The following is a 25,463-nucleotide window of genomic DNA, read 5'->3' as shown; positions in this document are numbered from 1 at the left end:
TTCACTATTATTCTACAATGTAGAAAATAGTAAAAAATAAAAAATAAAAAAAACTTGAATGAGTAGGTGTGTCCAAACGTTTGACTGGTACTGTACATTTTGAAGTTAGTTTGTTGCTAGGAGATTGACATTTGTTGCTAGGTGCTAAAACATTCAAATAAATATGAGAAATATATTTATATTATATATTCCCCCCCAGGGAAGGTCATAAACATGAGAGAACATACTCTTGAAACAGTTAGGAATACTATACCAGGATGGAGCTGGATAGATGTGGTTATGTTTGCAGCAAGGCCTTTCAGGACTCCCAGTACAGTGTATACTAGAGCATTCAGCCAATTACTGTTCATACAAGTGTTTTACACCATTATCTGCCATCAGTAGCGCTAAGTGCCGCTTACGAGGATGGAGGACGATTTTTTTTTCATGAGCATGGCCTTGTTTCTATTTATTTATTTTTTTAAATATTTTTTTTACCTTTATTTAACCAGGCAAGTCAGTTAAGAACATATTCTTATTTTCAATGACGGCCTGGGAACAATGGGTTAACTGCCTGTTCAGGGGCAGAACGACAGATTTGTACCTTGTCAGCTCGGGGGTTTGAACTCGCAACCTTCCGGTTACTAGTCCAACGCTCTAACCAACAGCATGTTGGATGACTGTCATTCATATTCCATTCACACAGTTCAATGTAACATCGACAGGTTTAGGCTACTACATGATACAAACATTTTCCCTATACCCATCATGATTTGCTATGACCTAGCCTATGAATGAGAGTTTACAATGTAGGTGCACACAGGTCGAGAGAAAAGGTGACAGACACATGGACAGTGACACATTCAATACCGCCCTGCACACTCTTGCCTGCATCTAGCTTATCTAGGGTGTAATCATTAGTCGAACAGTTGCAAACAAGAGTTTCTATTGGACAAATTCAGGTATTTTTATCCCTGTTTCGTTTGCTTCTGTTTAAGAAATGTTTTTCAACAGAATCAGCGGAATACAACCCTTATCACCAGTAAGCACAGTTCATTTTCATAGCAGCCACGTTGTATTCCTTCTCACATCAATGCACTGTCTTCCTCTCACCTTTTCCCTTCGTTTGTGGACTTCAATGCAGAACATATCAGCTGTATGTGACCATGTGAAAAAACATTTCCAACCAAATCATATCAAAATTTTTATATTTATGAAATTCACTGAGGATGGTCCTCCCCTTCCTCCTCTGAGGAGCCACCACTGTCTGCCATAAACTAGGTTTCCATCCAATTGGAGACAGATTTTCATGGGAATATTCTCATATCTGCATGAAGAAAATACAGCATTTTCCCACTAGTTGTTTCCATCAAACTGACTTGTTGTAGATAGAAAAAACAGTGCGTGATGACATAGTGCACACACAATGTACTCTAGCTTTAGTTTTCATGTACCAAATAGAAATCTAGTGTTCAATGTGTTTCCATCGCATTTCAACTCTACCGATAGTTTTGTCACTAACGTTGTTGTGTTAAATAGCAAATGTGCCTACTCTGATTTTGGCACGTGCGATGTAGCCAACAGCTCGCAGATACAGTGCGGATAGGCGCTGCAGGTAGGCTGGTCTACACGAAGAGATTATGGATAAGAGCGAGAATGTTTTTATTTGACAAAAACTTTATCAAGCGTCGATCATCATGTCACCAGAATAAGACCCTCGACATGTATTGGAAAGGAGCATCAAGCTCATACAATGCACTTTCACCACCCTGTGAAATGCATTATTATTTATACCGAGGTAAACACAGTTTCAAATGAGATATTCGACGGATATTCGCGCTTTCAAACGTGTTATTATATATTTTTTTATTATTTTAATTATTATATATATTTTTTAATCAACAATCGCGCTTTCAAACTACTTGAGCCACAGACTCCAAATAAGTGTCACGATGTTGGAAAAAATTGCGCACAACACTGCACAGTTCTTATTTTCACGATTTGGACATTAATTCGCTTTCCAAAGCTAATAAACATGTGGAAATGTGAACAGCATTTTGTATTCCTAGTTCAATTAGTTAGGGAGCGTAAACAAAGTACAAACTTTTTTGTATTCGAATTTCAATAGCTCCTTGGTCATGTGACCTACTTGACTCAAACAAGGTTCAGAATGTCCACTGACTACCCTTCTATACTGCGCACCCTTTAGTTTGTCTATTTTCATCTCACACATTTTTACATACATTTTTCAAATGTTCTAATTTCAATAGCTCCTTGGTCATGTGACCTACTGGACTCAAACAAGGTTCAGAATGTACCGTCAGTGAGCCTACATATTGCACACCTTTTAGTTTGTCCATTCTCATCTCACAAGATTTTACATGAATTTTTCTAACTTAACAATTTCAATAGCTCCTTGGTCAAACAAACTTCAGAATGTCCACGGACTAACCTTATATATTGCACACTCTTGTTTGTGCACTGTAAAATCACTCACGGTAACATACATTTTTCATAGTTTTACATTTTAATAGCTCCTAGTCATGTCAATTACACACCTAAGTAGCATGCAGTGAATATACACCTATACTGCATAACCTCTAGTCATGTATCTTCTATATTGTTGTACATTAATATTAGTTTGACAATTAGGGGGTTCAGTCCAGTATTGTGTTTACCCTTTTCTTAAATATTTAACTATAATAATTGGTAGTTCAAAGTACCTATTTTCCCAGTTTTTTTTTATTTAGACGCAGTATTTAACAGCGGTACACAATAGGAAAGAGACAGATAATATCTCCTTTCATCGTTAATATCAACCATAAAGGAAAAGGGCAAAGTACGAGAGTCATATAATTTATTGTCCAAAGCAGGGATGGAGAGTGAGCTTGTGAGGTAGGCTGCAGTGGGTTTGCTGGTCAATACATATACTGAACATGTAACCACAGTAATGGTGGCCAGTAAAACAATGAATAAAAATGGATTATTGACAAATTAAACAGAAATTGTAGACCTTTAATCTTTACCAACATGTCAACAGACACTTTACTTCAAATAAGTACAAAACATTTCAGTGTTAACTTCCTCTTTATCCCTGGTTGATGTACATTTTAGACCCTGTTCAGTGTGGATGGGGTATAGCATACATTTACAACAACAAAGACTGCCCTTCCTGTTTGTGTTCTTCACTCTGTTGAGCTCGTTTGTCTTCATTCCTAGGCACAGCACATGGAACCACCATTGGCATGCAAAACATTCAATCTAAAACAAAACAAAGCATAACACGTTATAAATAATATCAAATATTAATGCAGTATGGTGAATTAGCCATCCATTGTGTTATATCATAAATTGTCTTACATGCTGTCACTGTTGTCAAAAGATTATAAACATGTTAAATTAAGTTACTAACCCAGTCAGTCTTTCGGCCACATCCAGGTTCTTTATCAGTGGCACACATGAAGCAGTTGTTGGCCTTGTTGAACTCTGACATCATAGGCATGAACTGAACATATGGCTGTTCCACACAACTAAATAAAAAGAAAGAATTTACATTTACTTTGAATGAAATGTCATTACATACCAGACATTTTTAGTATATCCTCAGCCATTTCTTTTCGCAGTTGCTCCATGTGTTTTTGTGAAGGTTCTATATTAATTTGACAGGGGATGTTGGGGAAGTTCTGTCCAACTTCCTTGGCCATCTACACCAACAAATAAAATAGAGTTTTTGACCTAATTGCCATATAACAGCTAACCATTCATCATTGAAAACATAACTATCAAACCTGCAATACAAAGACCCCGCAGCTGAAGGTGTCCTGCTGCATGGTGGGAGTTATTTCCCCTCCTTTCCACCCAGTCGTCTTTTCCATGGCAGGATCTTCTCATTTTTGAAGTATTCTCTTTGTTTATGTAAACATAATGGAATTCTGATTAGTTATAGGCAAATGAATACATATGCCAAAACTGTATGCTGATTTCCTTATCACTATGATCTAGTAGAGGTAATTTCCTTTATGCCCCATTCTACACAGCCTAAATTATAGGCACTGAACCATTTACAGGAGAATGATACAAGTAGCATATTGGATCCAACCCTATCACAGAGTGAATAAATGTAGTGTTTGTAGACTTTAAGAAAAAAAATATTAAGTGACAGGTTCATCAGTACGTGCTTAAAGAAAGTCAAATCACAAAGGTCACAGATGACAGTGCCCACCAAGTCTATGACAATAGAGAATTAATTGTAAGCACCAAAGTGTATTAAAGTGTGTCAAGAAAAGAGCCCCAATTAGGGGTCAGTGTACTCCAGTAAAAAAGGGCTGGTTTAGATTAGAAACTATTGTCCTGTGCCCCCATTCATAGGGGCATGAGAGACTAGTCAGTGGTAGAATTGAGTTGGCACTTTATTGGCCCAAACACCCACAGACCCACAAGGTTGAGGTTACTCATGGACAGTAATTAGTCATTTTTCCTTCTTTTTTTTGACGCATTGTGTCTTCTAACTGTCCAAGAATAGGATCCAAACTGTTAGGAAATATTTGTTCCCATAAATACAAAGGAGGATGTCTCTCCTCATACCTCTGGCACTTTAGTCAGACTGCCAGACTGTAAAAAACGTTATGATGGGGCCGGCAACAGAGTTCCCATTGACTAAGCACCACAGAGACCAATCAGGAGAGAATACATACAAATCAAGGGTGCCAATTGAAAGTCAAGGGGTGTGTTTGTGCCTTTTGGATTACTCTCTCTTTACAGAGAACCCCTGTGGTTCAAGTCAAGAGCTACCCTTCCCCTTTCAGTCTGCTCTGCGCATGTCTGAAAGTGACAGAGCCAGCAGCCAAGAGTTTTTCACAGTATGTCATAAAAAATGATTACACTTATGAATGTATGTAAAATGCTAAAATGTATTAGATCCAGGAAAATTGAATAAATATAGTCCACTGACTATATAAGGGTAGTCAGTGGACATTCTGAACCTTGTTTGCGGTCAGCAGGTCACATGACCAAGGAGCTATTGAAATTAGAAACATTGAACATTCATTATTAATTTAATCTTTAGCCTAACTTAAACTGCCAGGTTTCCCGAATACTAGTGGCAGGACCACAAGTTTACTTTCATATGATGGCTATTTTATCATTAATTGCGCATTAAAGGCGTTTCCACCATCATTTGTCGTATAATAAATTTTACCGAAACAAAAAGATCCCAACATGTCGAACGAACAAATGATCTGTCGGCATTATTACAATTTTACCGTAAATTCCTGCATCCATCACAGCTGTCATAATTTTTTTATATATAGTTAGACTTTACTCGCATTACATCTGTGGTTGGAAACGGGGTTACAGACAGCAAATTAAATCAGCATTAACATATCAGTAAGCATGGCTTCGACGCTTGAACCAACAACTCCCTCATAAGATAAAAAATAAACAGGTAAAGGACCCCGAAGATGTAAAATAGAGAGAGAGATACCATAGTAGTCACATTCAGGTGCATGTGCACACATAGTGTAGTTAGACAGGCAGAAACACAGAGACCTAGTTGGTTGGGTTGAATGGGAACAAGTGAGAAGCCATGCACCATGGGTATAGAACGCTGGCAGACTGCGTTGCCGGGTGGTGTGTGTGTTTGTGTTTCCACACGTCCCCTGCTAACCTTTTGTTTGCACACTAACAAATATATAATGTCAATAGAAACACACAATGATCGTCCATTTTCTCTGGTTTATAACTATGGACTTTTGAACCATACAGTATAAAATATGCACAGACACAATGCTTTTTGACATGGAATTTACTTTGACTTAAAACATCTCTGTACAGGGTATGTCAGTTTACAAAAGGGTGAACTAGAAAGAACATACACCGTCAAAAGTAACACAAAGACAACTGTGTACAGTAATACATACAAATAAACCATTGTAGACATAAATAAATTATAGACTTAACTGTATGTACACCATTTACAGTACATGAGTTGGGGCACAAAATGACATCTTCAGCATATTAAAATGTCAAATAAAAAATGTATTAATTAACAGTGACAAGTCACTGTCTATTTGTCGGAGAGGGTGGTTGTAATACAAACCATTTCATGCCAGAAACACTAGGATTTTACATGCAAAGCCAAGGTCTCTAAGGAATCTTAATCTACTGTATAACGACTCATATCCACATGCAACATTCAGAAGCATTTCCTCATTGAAGGGTTGGGTGAACTGTTTATTGGTGGGCTACTTGTTAGCAATTTATTTAATTGGTAGGGTGTACATACAACAGTAGAGGCATGACTGAGTAGAGTCTGAAAGAGAACCCTTCTCCCTTCTGTTGGTGGCCGTTCTCTAGTGTCCTGAGTCTGGGAGGTTAGTTCTGTGCAGTCTGGTCAGCTCTGGTCAGCTGATCTCTCAGTGCCTCTATGTTGGGCTGGTGCTGGTGATGGTTCCTGAGTCTAGGTCCTGAGATAGGACAAACAAGTCAACAATATGGTCAGAGTTAGGGTTGCAAAGCTACCGGTAATTTACGAAAGTTACTAGATTCTTCAGTAATAATGGCAATTAACAGATAATCTATGGAAACTATAGTGATTTATACTTGAATAACCAAAACATATTTTTATTCATATATAAAGTATACATTTATTATATTTGTGTTCATATTGTCCATGAGTTTCTAGTGGATAGACCACATGGTTCAAGAGAAAATAGCCTAATTAATGAAAAAAGCATCTAATCAACAATAGCGTTATTTTCAGTGAACTCTGCAACTCCTCCAACTATTGTATTTTTTTCACAACTACAACCAGTTTGTACCCAAAACATTTACTGCAAAAACATATTGATATAGTCAAATAAAAAATAGAAAGGATAGTTCATGCTGAAATCCTTACATTAAACACATACATTTACAAAGTTATATTTAGAATAAAGTTTTATAGCTTTGTCATTCATTTATTTATTTTAAAATCATCTTATTGGATTTGTTGTAATATATTTTACATGAGGCCACACAGAGGGCCAGAGATAGTCAGCAGTACCCCAAAAGGCCACTAGATGTCATATGGTAAAATTCCATACATTTCTTGAAAGTTACAAAATTATAGTAGTTTACTGGTAGACTTTGAAAGTTTCCAGTAATATACTCTCCTTTTGCAACCCTAGTCAGACTGCAACATCATAAATCTCTTTTAGCATCTGGAAAAGAGCAAGATAATCCAATCCATGATCTTACTGTGCTGCAGGACTGGTGAGATGTCGGGAGTGCAAAAAGTCTTGGTGGTGGCAGGACCCTCTCCTCCGGCTCCAATCACCTGGATCTCCAGGCTGTAGAGGGTGGCTAGCTGCAGACCTGACACTACCAGGACATTACGCTCCTGACAGACGAGGGAAGACAACAATACAGGGGCTCATTAACTGTTAAAAGGGGGAGCTGGTTGGCTTTTTTCTAATGGATGTTTTGGTCACCTTACTCTACTACCCCCCCCCCCCCTTTTGCCGTGAAACTACTTATTTAAACTGCAACAAATCATGGCAATTTGTGAAAATGGATGACTTGGATTTTTTTAAAAATATTTATGGGAATTTTGATTTCCTGAGACAAATGGTCAGATATGTTGCATAAAGGTGGGCTAATTCATTGAGTTGATATGGGTTTCCAGTTATGGTGGTACCCCACTGGGGAGACACTGGTTGAATCGACGTTGATTCCACGTCATTTCAATGAAATTATGTTGAACCAACGTGGAAAAGACACTGAAATGACGTCTGTGCCTGGTGGCACAGGACTATTTGGTTTTATACTGATGGACTTACTGGTGGTAGTATCTGGGACTGTGAGATTAGGCTGTTGGGAAGGTTGTTATGGCGACTGGCTGAGGTCACTTCCGCCCATGTGACCTGGAACCCGTGGAGCTGTCGGGGTGGGAGTGGCGCAGACACCTCCCATGTAAACACAGCTGTGACGTTACCCTTGTGGGCCATGAAGGAGGCGGTCAGGTTCTCTGCCTTGGACAGCACCTTCGGAGGAGAAGTTCCTATGGGAGAAACATAAAAGAGTGTTTGAGGGGACCAGTTTGAGCAAAGCAATGCGCAGAATTGCAAATCTTAATCACATAATGACGAGTCATTTAGGATGCAAGGTGATATGTAGATCAGTGATTCAGTCCGACTTCAATGTAGTTCATCTCAAACATAGAGAGGTACACCAATGGACATGTGAACTGAAGGGTCACTAGGTCAATGACAAAGTGTCCAAAGTGGTCTTTGGGTGGTCAGTGGTGTCTCACCTTCCTGGCCGGGACAGGCTATGTGTTTGGGGCTCTTGGCCCTGATGCTGGCGCAGGAGGGGGTAAAGAAGAAGGTGGTTTCTGCTTGGGCACGTCCCTTAGTACCCAGTGGCTGGAGGTTCACTCTGTACTTACAGGAGAAGAGCAGGCCGGGGAGGCTGGCAAAGCCCTCCTATAAGAGGTTAAAGACAGCGGACACAGATATGATGAGAGCAGCCTATACTGTAACTCCAATAGAGATAGATACCCTTTGCCTTACTTGAAGTTTCACCATAACTTGTTTCACCATAAATCGGTTGTATGGCTGAATGAAACTGGTTACCTGTGTGATAATATTGTCCACTCCTTTGGTCTGGTTGTGTCCACAGTACTCTGGTACCCACTGGACACGATAACGAACTACAGTGGGATCTGAGAGAAATTGAAAGTAGTATAAATCAATAATCATTCATCATCATCTGCCGATTTGTCGCATAACACTGGTGACGAAGCACACATTGTCCTTTCAAAATAAGGACAATAAAGCTCAACTTGTTCAGACAGAACAGATTATTTGATGCAAAATGTAAGAAAAGTTGTTCCTCAGTTGGCTCTTTGTGTAGCCCAGTGTGTGTGCTCTGGGTAGCCCAGTGTGTGTGCTCTGGGTAACCCAGTGTGTGTGCTCTGGGTAGCCCAGTGTGTGTGCTCTGGGTAGCCCAGTGTGTGTGCTCTTGGTAGCCCAGTGTGTGTGCTCTTGGTAGCCCAGTGTGTGTGCTCTGGGTAGCCCAGTGAGTCGCCGATGCTAGCTTACTGTGCTCATGTTCCTGCATGAACAGGATTCAGGATGTACTTCTGGGCATCTTAACAGCTGGTAAGAAAGCAGCCTTTTGTTTCAGCCTTTTGTTTGTTTAATTACCCACAAGCAGCCTGTACATTTACGATAATCTCTCTGTTTACATCACGATAGGGAGGTGGTGGTTAGAGGATTATTTCCTCAGCAGCACTGCTGTTCTTATCAAAGGCCAAATCAAATGTGTGTGTGTGCGTGCGTGCGTGTGTGTGCGCCTATGAGTGCGTTCATTCATGCATGTGTGGCTGTGTCTAGGTTTCTCCCTGCATACCTGTGCTCCTCTGCCAGTAGACACGGACCTGCAGCTGGCCATCCTGGTAGAAGGGGGTGCCCACATCCAACACATCAGGGATAAGGCCCTCGGAGACGGGGACCGGGCGGGCGCCAGGCCTCTGCTCCTCCCCTGATTGTGGAACAATGAAAATGGGAACAAAGCGATGTCAGATCAGATGCAAACATACACTACATGCCAAAACACTATAGCTTTCCCTTTTTACCCTCATTTTGACAGGGTGTCATGCTGAGACGAAGGTCTCTTTCACAGATAAGCCCTGTATACACACCAATATACACATCAATATTCACATCAATATACACATCAATACACAAAATGCTAAACACATTCATAGGAAACAAACACACTCTTCAGTAAAAAGGTCCTCAATTAGCCTTTTCCGTCAATCCAGATACCCAGATAATTTCTCAGCTGGGACATGATCAATGAGGGCACCATCCAATGTATATACATAAGTATGTGGACACTCCTTCAAATTAGTGGATTTGGCTATGTCAGCCCCACCCGTTGCTGACAGACGTATGAAATCGAGCACACCGCCATGCAATCTCCATAGACAAACATTGGCAGTAGAATGGCCTTACTGAAGAGCTCAGTGACTTTCAACGAGGCTCCATCATAAGATGCCACCTTTTGAATAGGTCAGTTCGTCAAATTTCCGCCCAACTGTAATTGCAGTTATTGTGAAGTGGAAACGTCTAGGACCAACAACGGCTCAGCCACGAAGAGGTAGGCCACATAAGCTCACAGAATGGAACCACCGAGTGCTGAAGCGCGTAAAAATTGCCTGTCCTCGGTTGCAATACTGACTACCAAGTTTCAAACTGCTTCTGGAAGCAACGTCAGCACAAGAACTGCTAGTCTGGAGCTCCATGAAATGGGTTTCCATGGCTGAGCAGCCGCACACAAGCCTAAGATCAACATGCACAATGCCAAGCCTCGGTTGGAGTGGTGTAAAGTTCACCACTCCACCAAGTTATTTGGCCACTTAAGTTGTAATACAAACCTTATCAAAACAGGCCTATGGGCTATGTGTGCTACTATGATTAGAAAAAGTCGCAAAAAAGGCATTGTTTCTTATGCTGGGCATCATTCACAAGTGATAATATAGAATTCACAAGTGATAGGCTAATATTGTCACCCATCAGACTATTCTTAATTTAATCTTGTCTTTACATATACTAAATAATATATGTGTGAAATTTGTTTTGATTTAAAATGGTCCATTATCAGGCACCTGTCTCGAAACATGGGCAGTGGAACAAATACATGCCATCTATGCACTTAAACAGCAAATGGAGGAAGCTTTTCCCGTGGTTAATCTTCACGCCAGCCAGGAAGGCTATACCCCTGTTGTAAAGATAAAGAATGTGCTTAATATTAGGAAAGTTGAGAAATAAATATAATAGGCCTAGCCTATAGAAAGCTGAAGGGGTCCTCCTCTTTTTAATAGAGGCCATCACTCTGTTTTCTGACGCAATTGCATAGCCTGTAGAAATTTTGCGCAATATGAGCTCATTGGCTCTCATGAAGTGTTTGATTAGATCTTTGATTACAATTGCATTGATGCTGAGTACCAGGTAGTTTGCAAGTTTGGTAGGCTAATAATGACCATCAGCAGCATCAGAGCTTGGAGAAGCCTAATTACCGTGATAAACGGTATTAGACTGCAGTCATGACTCGTGACTGGTCACGTAGTGTATCACTCTTCCAACCTCAATATACTGGGTAAATATCTGTAAATTCTGTAAATCCTCCAACTGGGATTTCCTAGAAAAACCAGGGAACTTTGAGAATGTTCCCAGAATTTGGGGAGCCTAATTATAAAAAATGTTCCTTAACAAATGACAGCTGATAAGCTTTGACTGTTGTTGACGTACTGTGTTGTGTGTTGAAGTGCAGGGTGGCTTTGGGACTCTTCAGTGGGGTCTGTCCCCAGTAGGACACGGCCTGTAGCTCCACACTGTAACTCCTTTTAGCTCGCAGACTCTCCAGCTCCACATAGCTCTGCCCCTGGATACACACACAGGACAGAGGGGTTATGGGGTCAGGAAGACCGTGCTGTGTCCTCTGCATCCACACAACAAAAAGGTACAAAGTAGGTCCAATAACCACAGCAATAACTTGCCGGGATTTTCATTTTCCAAAACAGACAACAACTATACAATTGCTTGGTTTGGTGTGTAAGCACTAAGCACCCTGCGATTGGAAGGTTTATGCCATCAAAGCCACACACACTGCCATTGTTTATCCTTACAACAAGCCATTTGTTGTGGCTTGAGGAAAGAAAGAACAGGCTTCCACTCTACATTGTCCCAGGGAATGTCCCATGTTAATGACTGCCTACATGTCAGGGTAGAAAAAGGGTTCCAAAAGGGTTCTCTCCTATGGGGACAGCCGAAGAACCCTTTTAGTTTCTAGAACTCGACCGCCAAAGCCCCTCAGACCACATCATTCCATTTCTATTGGTATGACTGACCTACCACATGGGCCCAACATGTCAAGGTAGGGGCCTTACTCTACGACTTACCCCATTGACCATCTTCCTCCTCTTTGTCTTAGGTGGTGCTGTGGCCCCAGTGCTGCCTGTGGCCCAGCTCCAGGACACCTTGTAGTGGTGTACAGGGACATCCAGGTCTGAGGGGATGGACCAGCGCAGCCGGACCGACACCGTCCTCCCGCCAGGGCCAAAGGTCACGTTGGACACCATCAGCTCAGATGGGGCAGGGGGGCCGGAGGGGTCTGGGGACGACATCATTAATCAATCAGGTGTCATTGGTCTGAAGTAGACATCAGTAGTGTTTCTGGTGTTTCTATGTTAAACCGTTTTGTTATATTTCAGTCTTCTGTGATGTATATAAAGTGTAACATTGGGATGCAAACTCAAAATGTAATACATCTAAACTCTATATCTGACATGGTACATTTGTCTTTTTTTTTAAAGCCCATAACCATGTGTGTGAGGTGTATACTTCAGTTTCAAAGTAGATTTGTACCAAAAATCAGCCTGTGTGACCCTGATTTAACCTACTGCAGTAAAAAGGTCAATCAATCATGGAGGCATTCTCACTGACAAATGCAGCACAGCTAACCCACACCGCACATTACAGCTGCCAAATACATGAAGCTTTAGTAACTGTCTATTAAAGCTATTCATACATTGACTGGAAGGTATTACAGCTCTAGGGGGCTTAAGCACAATAAAGCACTTCAGAAATGGACAAAAGCCAATGTAATTAGTCTGTATTCATCTTCATTACAGGCAGTGCAATATCACCCCAGGTTGTTTAAGCCAGCCTCACACACACACACACACACACACACACACACACACACACACACACACACACACACACACACACACACACACACACACACACACACACGCAAACAGACACACAAACAAACACACACGCACACCTTTCTTGGTGTGGATGTGGCGACTGGGAGTGGTGAACCCTCTGGTCCCGTGGACGTTCACTGCTGCCACTCTGAACTGGTACCACCGGCCTGCCCGGATGTCAGCCAGCCGCGCTTTCTCCTCTGTGGTCTAGAGAGAGAAAGAGAGACAGAGAGAGAGAGAGACAGAGAGTTGTTTAACTTCACGAGCAATCAATACATTGCCACACAGTGAACTCTAAGTAGATTACATTAATTTGTCCCCTTATAATCAACTAAATCCAGTATTAATAAGTGAGCATCCCCAAAAAAAGGGTGACTAACCTGTGCTACCACCTCCCACTGTGTAGCAGCATCCTCACTGGGTTGTATCCCGTAGTTCCACCTCCTCTGGACCACGTAGATGACCGGCTCGGCCGACACGTTGAATCGGGAGGACCAGCTCACCTCCATCTGGCCAGACCTCAGCTCCTCAAAACTCAGCTCCTTCCTGGGCTTCAGAGGGGCTCCTGGAAGGGTGAAGTGGGTCGTTTCAAGGTCATGTGATCATTCGATTTTAGTCATTGGGCAGATGTTCTTATCCAGAGCAATTCGTTTTTTTTTTTTTACATAGTTAGCCCAGGGAATCGAACCTTCCACTGACATCAGTGAATTATCTAAGAGAAAGTTCGTTTTTTTAATCTCATCTTTGAATTGGCCGACAAATTGGTTGCAGATAATATATTGGTTAACCAACCAACAAAACATTTATGTACTGAAGTTTCCCGTCTATTTTACTAAACATACTGTGTGTACTGGAGGTTGCTGTACCTTTGTTAAGGTTCTTGGGAGGTTGGCAGGTGTGCCCACAGCCGTTGGAACAGCACTTCTTCTGGGCAGAGCACTCTCTGTCCTCCTCGCATCCCTCCACACACGCCGCCGCAAATCCGCTGGCCTTCTCAGGGGCAGGGCAGTCACCCTGCTTCACTGCCACCACCGAGCGCAGGAACTCACAACTCGTCACACACTCCCAGTGCTTCTTGGGAATTGAGCGCTGGGGTGGAGGATTGGGGGACAGAGGGAGAGAGTGTTAGAAAGCATAGATGCTTTACTACTAAAATAACATGCAGAAAAACTGTACAGAAACTGTAGGAAAAAGATCAGTTTCTGATTACTTACTGATTAAGGAAATTGAAGAAGCACTGAGGTAAAATATGCCTGTGTCAGATTACTTTTGCCAGGAAAATGTCTATGGAGGAGAATCTGAACTGAACTCTACTAATTTAGCCTCTCAACATGAAGCCTCTCCTCAGCGTGTTCCTCCCCCCTAACTTAACGAAGTGGGAGGCTGTCAAAAGTCATCGTACCTCACAAAGCTCCCGACACTGGCTCTTCAGGTCCCAGGAGGCCTTGCAGGGTTCCAGGCACTTTGAAGGTGAGAGAAACAGAGATGGAGGTGAGGGCTTGTTACACCTTCCATGCTACCACAGGAGATTTCTGAAGCAGCTTAATAAATAAAAAACGTGTCACCACGCTATTCAAAAAAAATACTTGAATACTTCTTCTGCCCTCAATCTCCCTCAATATAACAGCAGAAAGTGTTACCACAAACTTTAGCAGCTTGAGGTTTATTGGGAGGAATCTTTGTATGCATCTGGCATCTGTGGCTTTGTCGGTGTTCCTGACTCTCTTGAGGAAAGAACAGCTAAAGAACTTGACAGTCGGTTGCTGGACCCACATTTGGGGAACATCAGTTTAAGGGAAATAAATAGGATGTTTGAAAATCAAAGAACACCACTCTTCCACAGTGTGTTTGTTATTAACTATGTGCTTCCTGTAGTGGCTTGTAAATCTGTACTGCTGTCCTTGTCCCCTGAGAGACACTCTTCCTGCATGAGTAACCCAGGATAGGCTGCCCAGGGGAATATTCACATTTCCAATTTCATGCTGCAATGAAACACCGTGGTTGGTAGCCATGGAGGAAGGCAGTGGGGAATGTTGCATCACAATGTACAGTAAGGCTGGTGGCTCTAAGGGTAATTTGAAAGTTACCATATTAGAGTAACAATATCCATTTGATATCCAGGTTTAACTATGCTGAACACAAATATAAAACGCAACATGCAACAATTTCAATGATTTTACTGAGTTACATTTCATATGAGGCAATCAGTCAATTTAAATAAAAAAATTAGGCCCTAATCTATAGATTTCACATGACTGAGAAGGGGTGCAGCCATGGGTGGGCATGGTAGGACATAGACCCACCCACTTGGGAGCCAGGCCTAGCCAATCAGAACAGGTTTTCCCCCACAAAAAGGGCTTTATTACAGACAGAAATACTCCTCAGTTTCATCAGCTGTCCGAGGGGCTGGTCTCAGATGATCCCGCAGGTGAAGAAGCCGGATGTGGAGGTCCTGGGCTGGCGTTGTTACACGTGGTCTGTGGTTGTGAGGCCGGTTGGACGTACGGGCAAATTTTCTAAAAAGACGCTGGGGGCGGCTTACGGTAGAGAAATTAACATTAAATTCTCTGGAAACAGCTCTGGTGGACATTCCTGCAGTCAGCATGCCAATTGTACACTCCCTCAAAACTTGAGACATCTGTGGCATTGTGTTGTGTGACAAAACTGCACATTTTAGAGTGGCCTTTTATTGTCCCCAGCACACAGTGTACCTTTGTAATTATCATGCTGTTTAATCAGCTTCTTGATATACCACACCTGTCAGGTGGATGGATTGTCTTGGCAATCTCTGGGATCTTTTTCAGCTCATGAAACATGGGACCAACACTTTACATGTTGCGTTTATATTTGTGTTCAGTATATAAACTCGGTATGCTTATGGTTATTATTTCTTACTTACTTATGCCTTGACACAAGTATAACAGCATGTCCAATACACTCCTACAACCTTCTAGAGAAAACCTCAACCATGTAATGGGTTGTTGAAGGTTTTCAAGGCGTGAAGATCGGAGTTGTCCTGGGGCAACGCTTTGGTCGGAATGAGAGTGAGAAACACATTTATCTTCAGTTGCTGTGAAAACATGAGCAAGTGTGTGTGTGTGTGTGTGTGTGTGTGTGTGTGTGTGTGTGTGTGTGTGTGTGTGTGTGTGTGTGTAATTGTGTGAGGGGTGGAATGGGGTGGAGAGTGCTGGTAGTTGTCGGAAACTCTGAATAACGTGAAGGAAGGAGGCACACGTTTAAATGCAGCTGAGGTGCCCACTTAATGGTGGGGAAAATGCGGAGACCCTGCCGAGCTCGCTCCAGGCCCCACTGCTACTTGTATGGAAGGAACATCCTGAAACTGCTACAGGCTGACATCGTACCCTTTCCCATTCACTAACACATGCTCATACATTGCTCATACATTCAACTAGCTCTCTCTTACCCCTCTACTCTCCTGTAGTACCCTGTCCTCACTTTATCTCTCCTACAGTCCCTCCATACTACAGTGTACTGCATGTCTAAAGCTCTCCCATAGTGTCTAGATCCTCGGCTCCCTGCCATAACCTAGTACCATGTCGTACTATGACTGTCCCCGTCCTGTCATCTCTTATCTCCCTTCTCTGGTCTCCAACTTGAGATTCTTCCTCTAATCCCAACTGACGCTCAGACTCTCTCGTCTCCTCGTTCTTATTGTGCCTCTTGGCTACGCTTCGTTTTCCACCCCATTTCAAACTCAAACCAAGCATTCCTTTCCACCAGCGACCGACCGCAAATAAAGCAGAGTTCTAGGACTCTGATAGAATGCCTAGGAATTTACAGAACACCTAAGGACTCTCTTCCACTGATGGAAAAAGACAAAGGAGTATTACCCCTTGATGGCAGAAATTTGATAGACATTTGAAAGTCAATAATGCTTACTCTTAATTTTGAACACAGGAAAACCTGCTCTGTTTTTACAAAGGAACCAGGGAAAACACGAAAAGCACCAGCAGGGTTCACATGGCCATTTCAGTATGCAGTAGGACAAGACTGAACCGTTTCCTCTCTGAACGACAGTAGATAATGGCCTCAGTGACTTCTGACCATGCATAACGCTGCTGTTCTGTTTGCGTGGTGAAGACTGAGCCTGCTTCTCAAACGGTACCCTGTTCTCTATCTAGTGCACTCCTTTTGACCAGCGCCATATGGGCCCTGGTCAAAATAAATGCACTAAATAGGGAAACGGGTGCCGTTTGGGATGCACGCTGACTGTACTGTAGCACACAGCAGTGTTTGATACCGTGCCCAGATGACACCCTCCCTGGAGAAAAAAAAAGACCCTGCCTTTGTCTCTCCCTTCCTGTTTCTACAAATTGAACAGGCTTTGGGGGGGTTCCAGAGTCTTTCACAAGAGGACAAGCCTGTGCCAGCTCTCTGTAGTGCTAACACTGTTCATTATTTCACATGGTCATGTCTGTGGTGGAAGGAAGAAGATGTGGTGTGTTAGAAATGGCACCCTATTGCCTGCATAGGGCTCTGGTCAAAAGTAGTGCACTATATATGGAATAGGGTGCCATTTCAGCCTTGTTTTTAGTCCTTGGGGCCACATCATCCCAACTGCTAGACCAGTAAGTGTTAGTTGGTACACTAATGACTCCCAAGTGCTGCCTAAATGCCAATCTGAAAGAGCCTTGGCTTGTCGTGAGGTGATAAAAAAATAATGACTTCAACTAAGCATTCATATCTGCAGAGCTGAGAGGCTGACGGGCAGCCCGGTGTAATGGCATGGCAATTATAACCATCCACGGCTCTCCTAAATGAGGCACTGAAGCGATCCTGTCATCCCCTGCTAAGCCTTTGAATGAAGATGTGACCGGACTCTATTGTGTCAGACTATGGTAATCATCTATAGTAGCCTTAATTGACTGCCTGCCTCGACGAGATAGTGACAGGCAGATTAACAGTCACTCATCATTACCAGGGAGGTCCATAGAGACAACGTGATGCTGAGTGTGCATGGGCAAAGTACAGGATGATCGGAATATTGTGACCAAACATTATCATAGCTCTACTGGATGTAATCACTGAGGGCATTAAAAAATAGAATCACTGTTGTTGTCTCCGATAAGTTGTGGGTGGACTTTTAGGGTAGCCGTAAACACTGCTGCAAGCAATCACCAAATGCAGACATGCGATGGCTTACGCAGTGAAACAAATCATCGCCTGTAATCAAATACTGCAAAACATGAGGGTCTGACTTCCAATTTTGTGGTTGAGTTGGAACTACAGATTACATAGTAGGCAGTGGCATTTCAGGAAGACCTTAAATCAGACTTAAATCCTTGAGCAGCCAATCAAATCTAATGTTGAGTTCTGGTGCTATACTGAACCATTGGTGATACGTAACTGAAAGCAAAGCAAGATTACTTTTAAAGTGAGACCGCAGAGACATTAAGATCTCCTTAGTGAGAATAAATTGATTCTTCATCTCCACTTCAGAGCCTCTAATTTGGCAATTAGCTACCATGTAATGAACATTCCACAACGAAGAGGATTCTAATTGGCTGTGTTCTTTCTTAACGAGAATAGAATATCATTATTACTTTCTTAACGAGAATAAAATAGCATTATCATCACTCCTCAAGAAAACAAGGAGAGCGCTGAAATGTATAATTGTATTATTTATTATATGCTCAGTTTCACCATTAAAAACAGAGCAAAAAAAACAGCACATCGGTTTGGGCCTAGTGTGGAGGATGCGATCATGCTACAGGGATTGACCTGGTTTAAAGTTTGAGTGAAAACTCTCTCTGGAGTTCTGGAGAAATCTGCTGAGCAGTTGGCCAAATGTTTTCATGGATCCACCAAGAGAGGTCAGCGGCGGGCTGACTGTGTTTCTGCTGTGAGCCTACCCTGTGTTCTGTCTGTCTGTCTGAGAAAGAGATGCGTGTTGTTGTGCTTCTCTCCCACACGGTGACACAAACACACAACTAACCAGAGTATTATACTGTAGTAAACAAACTAACAAAACAATCACAACGACAATTCAAAACTAATTAGGATTGTGGTTTCAGAATAAATAGCTACGAGTGTGGATGTGTTATTGAAAAAAACATTCAATTTATCAAAAACATATGAGATAATATTGTTCATAATGGTGTTTGACTGCTGTTTGCATGATGAGATATGACAACTGTGCAACCATTCTATTGGCGTATACTACAATATACTGAAGCCTGTGGAAAAAGCACAAAGGCAACATGTTAGCTTCACTTCTGTACACTGTGGGGATAGTATACTGAAGGGCTGTTAGAGAACGTTACTGTCCTCATTACCAAAAATGAGTGGACCTCTGTACCCAAAGACAATTATGACTTCCAGAAAGGGATATACAGAAATGTATTTGATGAAAATACAAAGTGGAGAGACTAAGAGCTTAACAGCCAAGCATCCATCTAAAGCACCTGTCGCTATACGTTGCAATCATATATTTTGTAGGCTCTATGATCTACAGATGAACAGTACATAGCTAGCTGCAGTATATTGGCTGACAGTGATGTATGGTATTGCATGGTACATAGAGTACTGTGTAAGAACCAATATGACAATGATTTATCCTGCTATTTGTTCAGCTGCTGACTTTCCCCGAGAGCTTTTCCTCTCTGAAAATAGATCATTCAGTTTTGTGCGATTTCCGTCATGTTAGGTATGGTATGCATGTAAACATCAGTACGTTACCTTGGCACACTGTCTATGATTTTGACACCAGCCCAGGGATCCATTGTTCTGAAAGGAAAGAAGAGAGTAGAGGACAGTCAGTAGTGTAATTACTAGGGAGAGTAGAGGACAGTCAGTAGTGTACTTACTAGGGAGAGTAGAGGACAGTCAGTAGTATAATTACTAGGGGGAGAAGAGAGTAGAGGACAGTCAGTAGTATAATTACTAGGGAGAGTAGAGGACAGGCAGTAGTATAATTACTAGGGAGAGAAGAAAGTAGAGGACAGTCAGTAGTGTAATTACTAGGGAGAGAAGAGAGTAGAGGACAGTCAGTAGTGTAATTACTAGGGAGAGTAGAGAGTAGAGGACAGTCAGTAGTATAATTACTAGGGAGAGAAGAAAGTAGAGGACAGTCAGTAGTGTAATTACTAGGGAGAGAAGAGAGTAGAGGACCGTCAGTAGTATAATTACTAGGGAGAGAAGAGAGTAGAGGACCGTCAGTAGTATAATTACTAGGGAGAGAAGAGAGTAGAGGACATTCAGTAGTATAATTACTAGGGGGAGAAGAGAGTAGAGGACAGTCAGTAGTATAATTACTAGGGAGAGAAGAGAGTAGAGGACCGTCAGTAGTATAATTACTAGGGAGAGTAGAGAGTAGAGGACCGTCAGTAGTATAATTACTAGGGAGAGAAGAGAGTAGAGGACAGTCAGTAGTATAATTACTAGGGAGAGAAGAGAGTAGAGGACAGTCAGTAGTATAATTACTAGGGAGAGAAGAGAGTAGAGGACAGTCAGTAGTATAATTACTAGGGAGAGAAGAGAGTAGAGGACCGTCAGTAGTAAACTCGGCAAAAAAAGAAACGTCCTCTCAGTGTCAACTGCGTTTATTTTCAGCAAACTTAACATGTGTAAATATTTGTATGAACATAAGATTCAACAACTGAGACATAAACTGAACATTTTCCACAGACATGTGACTAACAGAAATTGAATAATATGTCCCTGAACAAAGGGGGGGTCAAAATCAAAAGTAACAGTCAGTATCTGGTGTGGCCACCAGATGCATTAAGTACTGCAGAGCATCTCCTCCTCATGGACTGCACCAGATCTGCCAGTTCTTGCTGTGAGATGTTACGCCACTCTTCCACCAAGGAACCTGCAAGTTCCCAGACATTTCTGGGGGGAATGGCCCTAGCCCTCACCCTCCGATCCAACAGGTCCCAGACGTGCTAAATGGGATTGAGATCTGGGTTCTTCGCTGGCCATGGCAGAACACTGACATTCCTGTCTTACAGGAAATCACTCACATAACGAGCAGTATGGCTGGTGGCATTGTAATGCTGGAGGGTCATGTCAGGATGAGCCTGCAGGAAGGGTACCACATGAGGGAGGAGGATGTCTTCCCTGTAACGCACAGTGTTGAGATTGCCTGCAATGACAACAAGCTCAGTCCGATGATGCTGTGACACACCGCCCCAGACCATGACGGACCCTCCACCTCCAAATCGATCCTGCTCCAGAGTACAGGCCTCGGTGTAACGCTCATTCCTTCGACGATAAACGCGAATCCGACCATCACACCTGGTGAGACAAAAACCCCGACTCGTCAGTGAAGAACACTTTTTGCCAGTCCTGTCTGGTCCAGCGATGGTGGGTTGGTGCCCATAGGTGACATTGTTAACGGTGATGTCTGGTGAGGACCTGCCTTACAACAGACCTACAAGCCCTCAGTTCAGACTCTCTCAGCCTGTTGCGGACAGTCTGAGCACTGATGGAGGGATTGTGCGTTCCTTGTGTAACTCGGGCAGTTGTTGCCATCCTGTACCTGTCCCGGAGGTGTGATGTTCGGATGTACCGATCCTGTGCATGTGTTGTTACATGTGGTCTGCCACTGAGAAGACGATCAGCTGTCCGTCTTGTCTCTCTGTAGTGCTGTCTTAGGCATCTCACAGTACAGACATTGCAATTTATTGCTCTGGCTACATCTGCAGTCCTCATGCCTCCTTGTAGCATTCCTAAGGCACGTTCACACAGATGTGTACAGTGCAGGCAAGGCTAAAGACAGATAGTCATCTGACCTCTCTGTCATTATCAGGTCAATGAATGGCTGCATCCCAAATGGCACCATATTTCCATTATAGTGCACTACTTTTGAACAGGGCCTATAGGGTTCTGGTCAAAAGTAGTGCACTGTGAAGGGAATAGGATACTATTTGGGACTCATACAATTCATCATACCCATGTTATGAAGGCTCCCATGGCAGCCCAAGGGACATGAAAGTCAGAACAGATAAAGGTGGAATAATTTTTTTTTTAAAGATAAGGACATTTTGTTATGTCACTTTGACTAAATGAGTGGAGCACAATGTGACCTCTGACGCAAATCAGAACTAGTCTCACAAGTCAGACAATTGTTTTCCGAAATATTACATGTGAAAGACTGAAAATCAATGGTACGGCTACACCCTAAATGGCACCCTATTTCTTATATAGTGCACTACTTTTCACCAGAGCCCTGTGGGCCCTGGTAAAAAGTTGTGCACTACATAGGGAATGTGTGTCATTTGGGATGCAAGCCTAAATTTGAACCACCTCAAAGCAGACTCTAATGGTCCTGTCCAACAACTATAATCCAGATTGATGGTGGCATTAACATGATTTGAATTCACTGTCTGACGTAGATTATGTCATGTTAAAAAAATCTCAGAAAGGGACTTTTCAATATGGAAAGCTTACGATAGATTCTGTACCAAGATGTATTTCCATGGCTGCTTCCAGCAGAGACCTTTCAAACAATATGCTTCATTTTAGTCACGTTCACCTGTCCATTACTATGTGTCGAATTGATGAAAACGTATAGCTGAAGCGTACTGTAGCTAAACCCAAGTCTGGCAATAAGAATTAGCCATTTTATAGGCTGACATGACATAGTATCCTATCCACTCCTACAACGGGTAGACTTGATCTACGATCTATGACAGGAATTCCATCGCAGAGGGAATAGATGGGCTGCCCTTGCAATCTAACATTGACCCTGCTACATGATCCGTGGGAAGTAGTGATTAAACAGGTTAAAGGTCATATCCTGACCCTTAGAGAGGTCACAAGTGCTTAACAGTGTGGCTAATGATGTGATGTCAGTGCAGTTCCAGTCCTATGATAATAAACCATAGCTAATAGCCATGTGTCTCACTAGTTCACCATTCCATATTCCCTATGGAGCAATTCATTCAGTCAACTATATAGGCCTACTATATGGGAGTATACTAGTGGGTATTCTCACAGGACCATCCTTCTGAATCCTGAGGCTGAATAGTGAGTAACTGGGCATGTTCACTGCTAAGGCTTAGTTATCTCCATGTACTGTCTGTTTTATTTGATTTGATTAATTTCACCTTTATTTAACCAGGTAGGCTAGTTGAGAACAAGTTCTCATTTGCAACTGCGACCTGGCCAAGATAAAGCAAAGCAGTGCAACACAAACAACAACACAGAGTTACACATGGAATAAACACATATACAGTCAATAACACAATAGAAAAAAAATCTATATACAGAGTGTGCACTTGAGGTAAGATTAGGGAGGTAAGGCAATAAATAGGCCATAGTGGCGAAGTAATTACAATTTAGCAATTAAACACTGGCGTGATAGATGTGTGAAGATGAACTTGCAAGTAGAGATACTGGGGTGCAAAGGAGCAAATAAATATATAACAATATGGGGATGAGGTAGTTGGATGGGCTATTTACAGATGTCATCTGTAAATCCAAGGAGGAGAACATGAACTTGATCATGTGACCTGGGTGGCTCAGTCACAGTGTCATAGGCTTGGGACTGGAGGGGTAGTGAAGGGCTTGATATGGATGTAATTTGGATAACAAGGTTCTCTCTCTCCATCAGCCAGTAGGTTGCTCCACTTCTCAATGCAGAATCAGATTTAAAAATGGGACATGGTGAAGAGAACGTTCTAATGAGGAGTATAGTGTACAGACAGTTTCCTCTGTCAGAACATGATACTGAACTCATTCCATTGATTGTGTCTAGTTTGCTTGCAAACTTACCAAATCTAAAGCACTTATTGTGAGGCCAAAACCAAACTTCAGTTAGCAGTTAATAATCAACTAAATAAATAGACCAAAAGCAAAAAAAGAAAAACAAACATTCTCTTATCAATAATGGGATGGTCTATTTCAAGCACATTCTGCTTTATTAATTCATTTGCGCATAAAAAGCAAAGGGAATATTATCTAATGCCGTAGAAACAAATCGGATTGCCTGCGTTTGATCTAACTTTGACTTTATTCCATGAAGAAAGCAGCATGCTCGCCCGCTTGTTTTGGCCTTACCTCCACCTGAGATTGTTTGGAGAGCGTCGCTATTATGCGCGTGCTGTGCAAGCTGAGGCACCTGGACGCACATCTCCCTCGGTAGACGTCGTTCATCGACCGGGTCTCGTCTTCCCTCTTCGTCTTCGCATTGACACTCAAGAACAAGATACTCCACCAACAAAGACTCGCAAATACACCTCGACTTTTGAATAATGACATGGTCTAGGCCTTTTCTCCTGCGTGTGTTTCCCCTCGTAGCAACGGGACGGGTTTGTGACAGTTTGTGGATGCAGCCCGGGAAACTGAGGAAACTTCTATGTCGAAGGGAGGAGCCAGGGTCTGAGCTCAGCCTGCCATTGGAAGACATCTACCATAAAACGCAAATGATCTCAGGCATGATGTGTGTGATGAGTTTGGACCGTTGCCATCTAGTTGTTTAATTGCTGACATATTTGAAGTTATGACTGGCAAATAGCCTCCAAAAATCACAATCTAAATGTAAGGGCTAATCTACCTCACGCGATAAAACCAGGTCGAGTATTATCTTTAATGATACTGTCCTGCTTCAAGTGAAGAAGGCATTTTGATAAAGGGTAATAACACGTGAACAAAATCGACAGATTCCACCCCTCAGCGCTCCTGTTCACCTGCCACTCACTACACCTGTTTATGGTCTTTCCCAATACATTTTCTGGGGCCAAAAAAACAACAACATAGAACTGCAACAATCACTTCATAATCTCTTAAATGTTATCCTTGACTGTACTGAAAAACTGTTCTACATATTCATTGTGTCTTATTTGGGATTCCTCCCTTCGTTTTCACTAATTAATTCATTAAGTAATTCATCCATTCTTCCATTCATTCATTCATTGAAACTTACCTGACTAACAATAGTTAGTATAGCATAGTAGTTCTCTAGTAGAATGAGTTTGTTGCCTCATGGAAACCTATCTGGGGGGTGGGAAGTTACACAGCTTCCAGGGAACCCCATCATTTTCACCGGTAGCAGAAAACAACATTTTAATGGGCAAAACTATAAAAACTAACCACTACCATATCTCACAAAATATCTCTCCACGTTTTGGCACCGTTTTCTTGCCCACGGAAAGGAGAGAATATGACGTGTAGGAAATATTGAAGAAATCCTCCCGTAGTTGGTATTTTTTTGGTCATGCTCATTGAAAAATAGTCTCTGCTTGTAGCATTAGCCTCCTGTGGTGATAATGACTGGCCCATACCTCTTCTATGTTAGGTTTTATAGAGTGGTGCTGTGCTGAGCTGTGTGGAATCAGAGCAGCTGTGCTGTCTACTAACTACAGTGTCATAATTAGTCTACAGGTGAGGAGTGTTTTCTGACACTGGCTGCAGTTCAGAACCAGTGTCAGGTTCAATCTGTCCATTCACAGTAGCTTTAGTTTACACAGAGGAAAGATTGCGGAGAGTGAATGATGAAGGGTTTGATAACTCAGTCTGTCTTCTGTCATTTGGACCACAATTGCATGTTTAAATGCAATCATGTATTTAGTAGAAATGGCATGGGGCCCCTCTCAAGTAAAATCAAATCAAATCTAACTGTATTTACCACATGCGCCAAATACAACAAGTGTAGACGTTACCGTGGAAATGCTTACTTACAAGCCCTTAACCAACAGTGCAGTTCAAGAAGAAGAAAGTATTCAACAAGTAGACTAAAATAAACAGTAACAATAAAAAGTAA

At 42.2% G+C, this 25,463-nt stretch overlaps 1 protein-coding gene across 1 annotated transcript; it reads right to left on the bottom strand.

The window, feature by feature from the left end:
* Positions 1 to 5,766: 5,766 nt before the first annotated feature.
* Positions 5,767 to 24,046, bottom strand: LOC109890628 (anosmin-1-like). Its single transcript, XM_020482590.2, has 14 exons — positions 23,762 to 24,046; positions 19,436 to 19,483; positions 14,139 to 14,198; positions 13,603 to 13,825; positions 13,117 to 13,301; positions 12,814 to 12,943; positions 11,924 to 12,135; positions 11,274 to 11,406; positions 9,370 to 9,501; positions 8,592 to 8,680; positions 8,270 to 8,441; positions 7,797 to 8,017; positions 7,216 to 7,357; positions 5,767 to 6,443 (listed from the first exon to the last, which is right to left on the bottom strand). Exons 1-14 carry the CDS (start codon positions 23,960 to 23,962, stop codon positions 6,352 to 6,354), a joined length of 2,040 nt encoding a protein of 679 aa, XP_020338179.1. The 5' UTR covers positions 23,963 to 24,046; the 3' UTR covers positions 5,767 to 6,351.
* Positions 24,047 to 25,463: the final 1,417 nt, after the last annotated feature.

This window comes from Oncorhynchus kisutch, linkage group LG5 (assembly GCF_002021735.2).
Source record: "Oncorhynchus kisutch isolate 150728-3 linkage group LG5, Okis_V2, whole genome shotgun sequence".
NCBI lineage: Eukaryota > Metazoa > Chordata > Actinopteri > Salmoniformes > Salmonidae > Oncorhynchus > Oncorhynchus kisutch.
The sequence above is the reverse complement of the archived record's forward strand: the minus strand, read 5'-3'. Positions and strand labels throughout refer to the sequence as shown.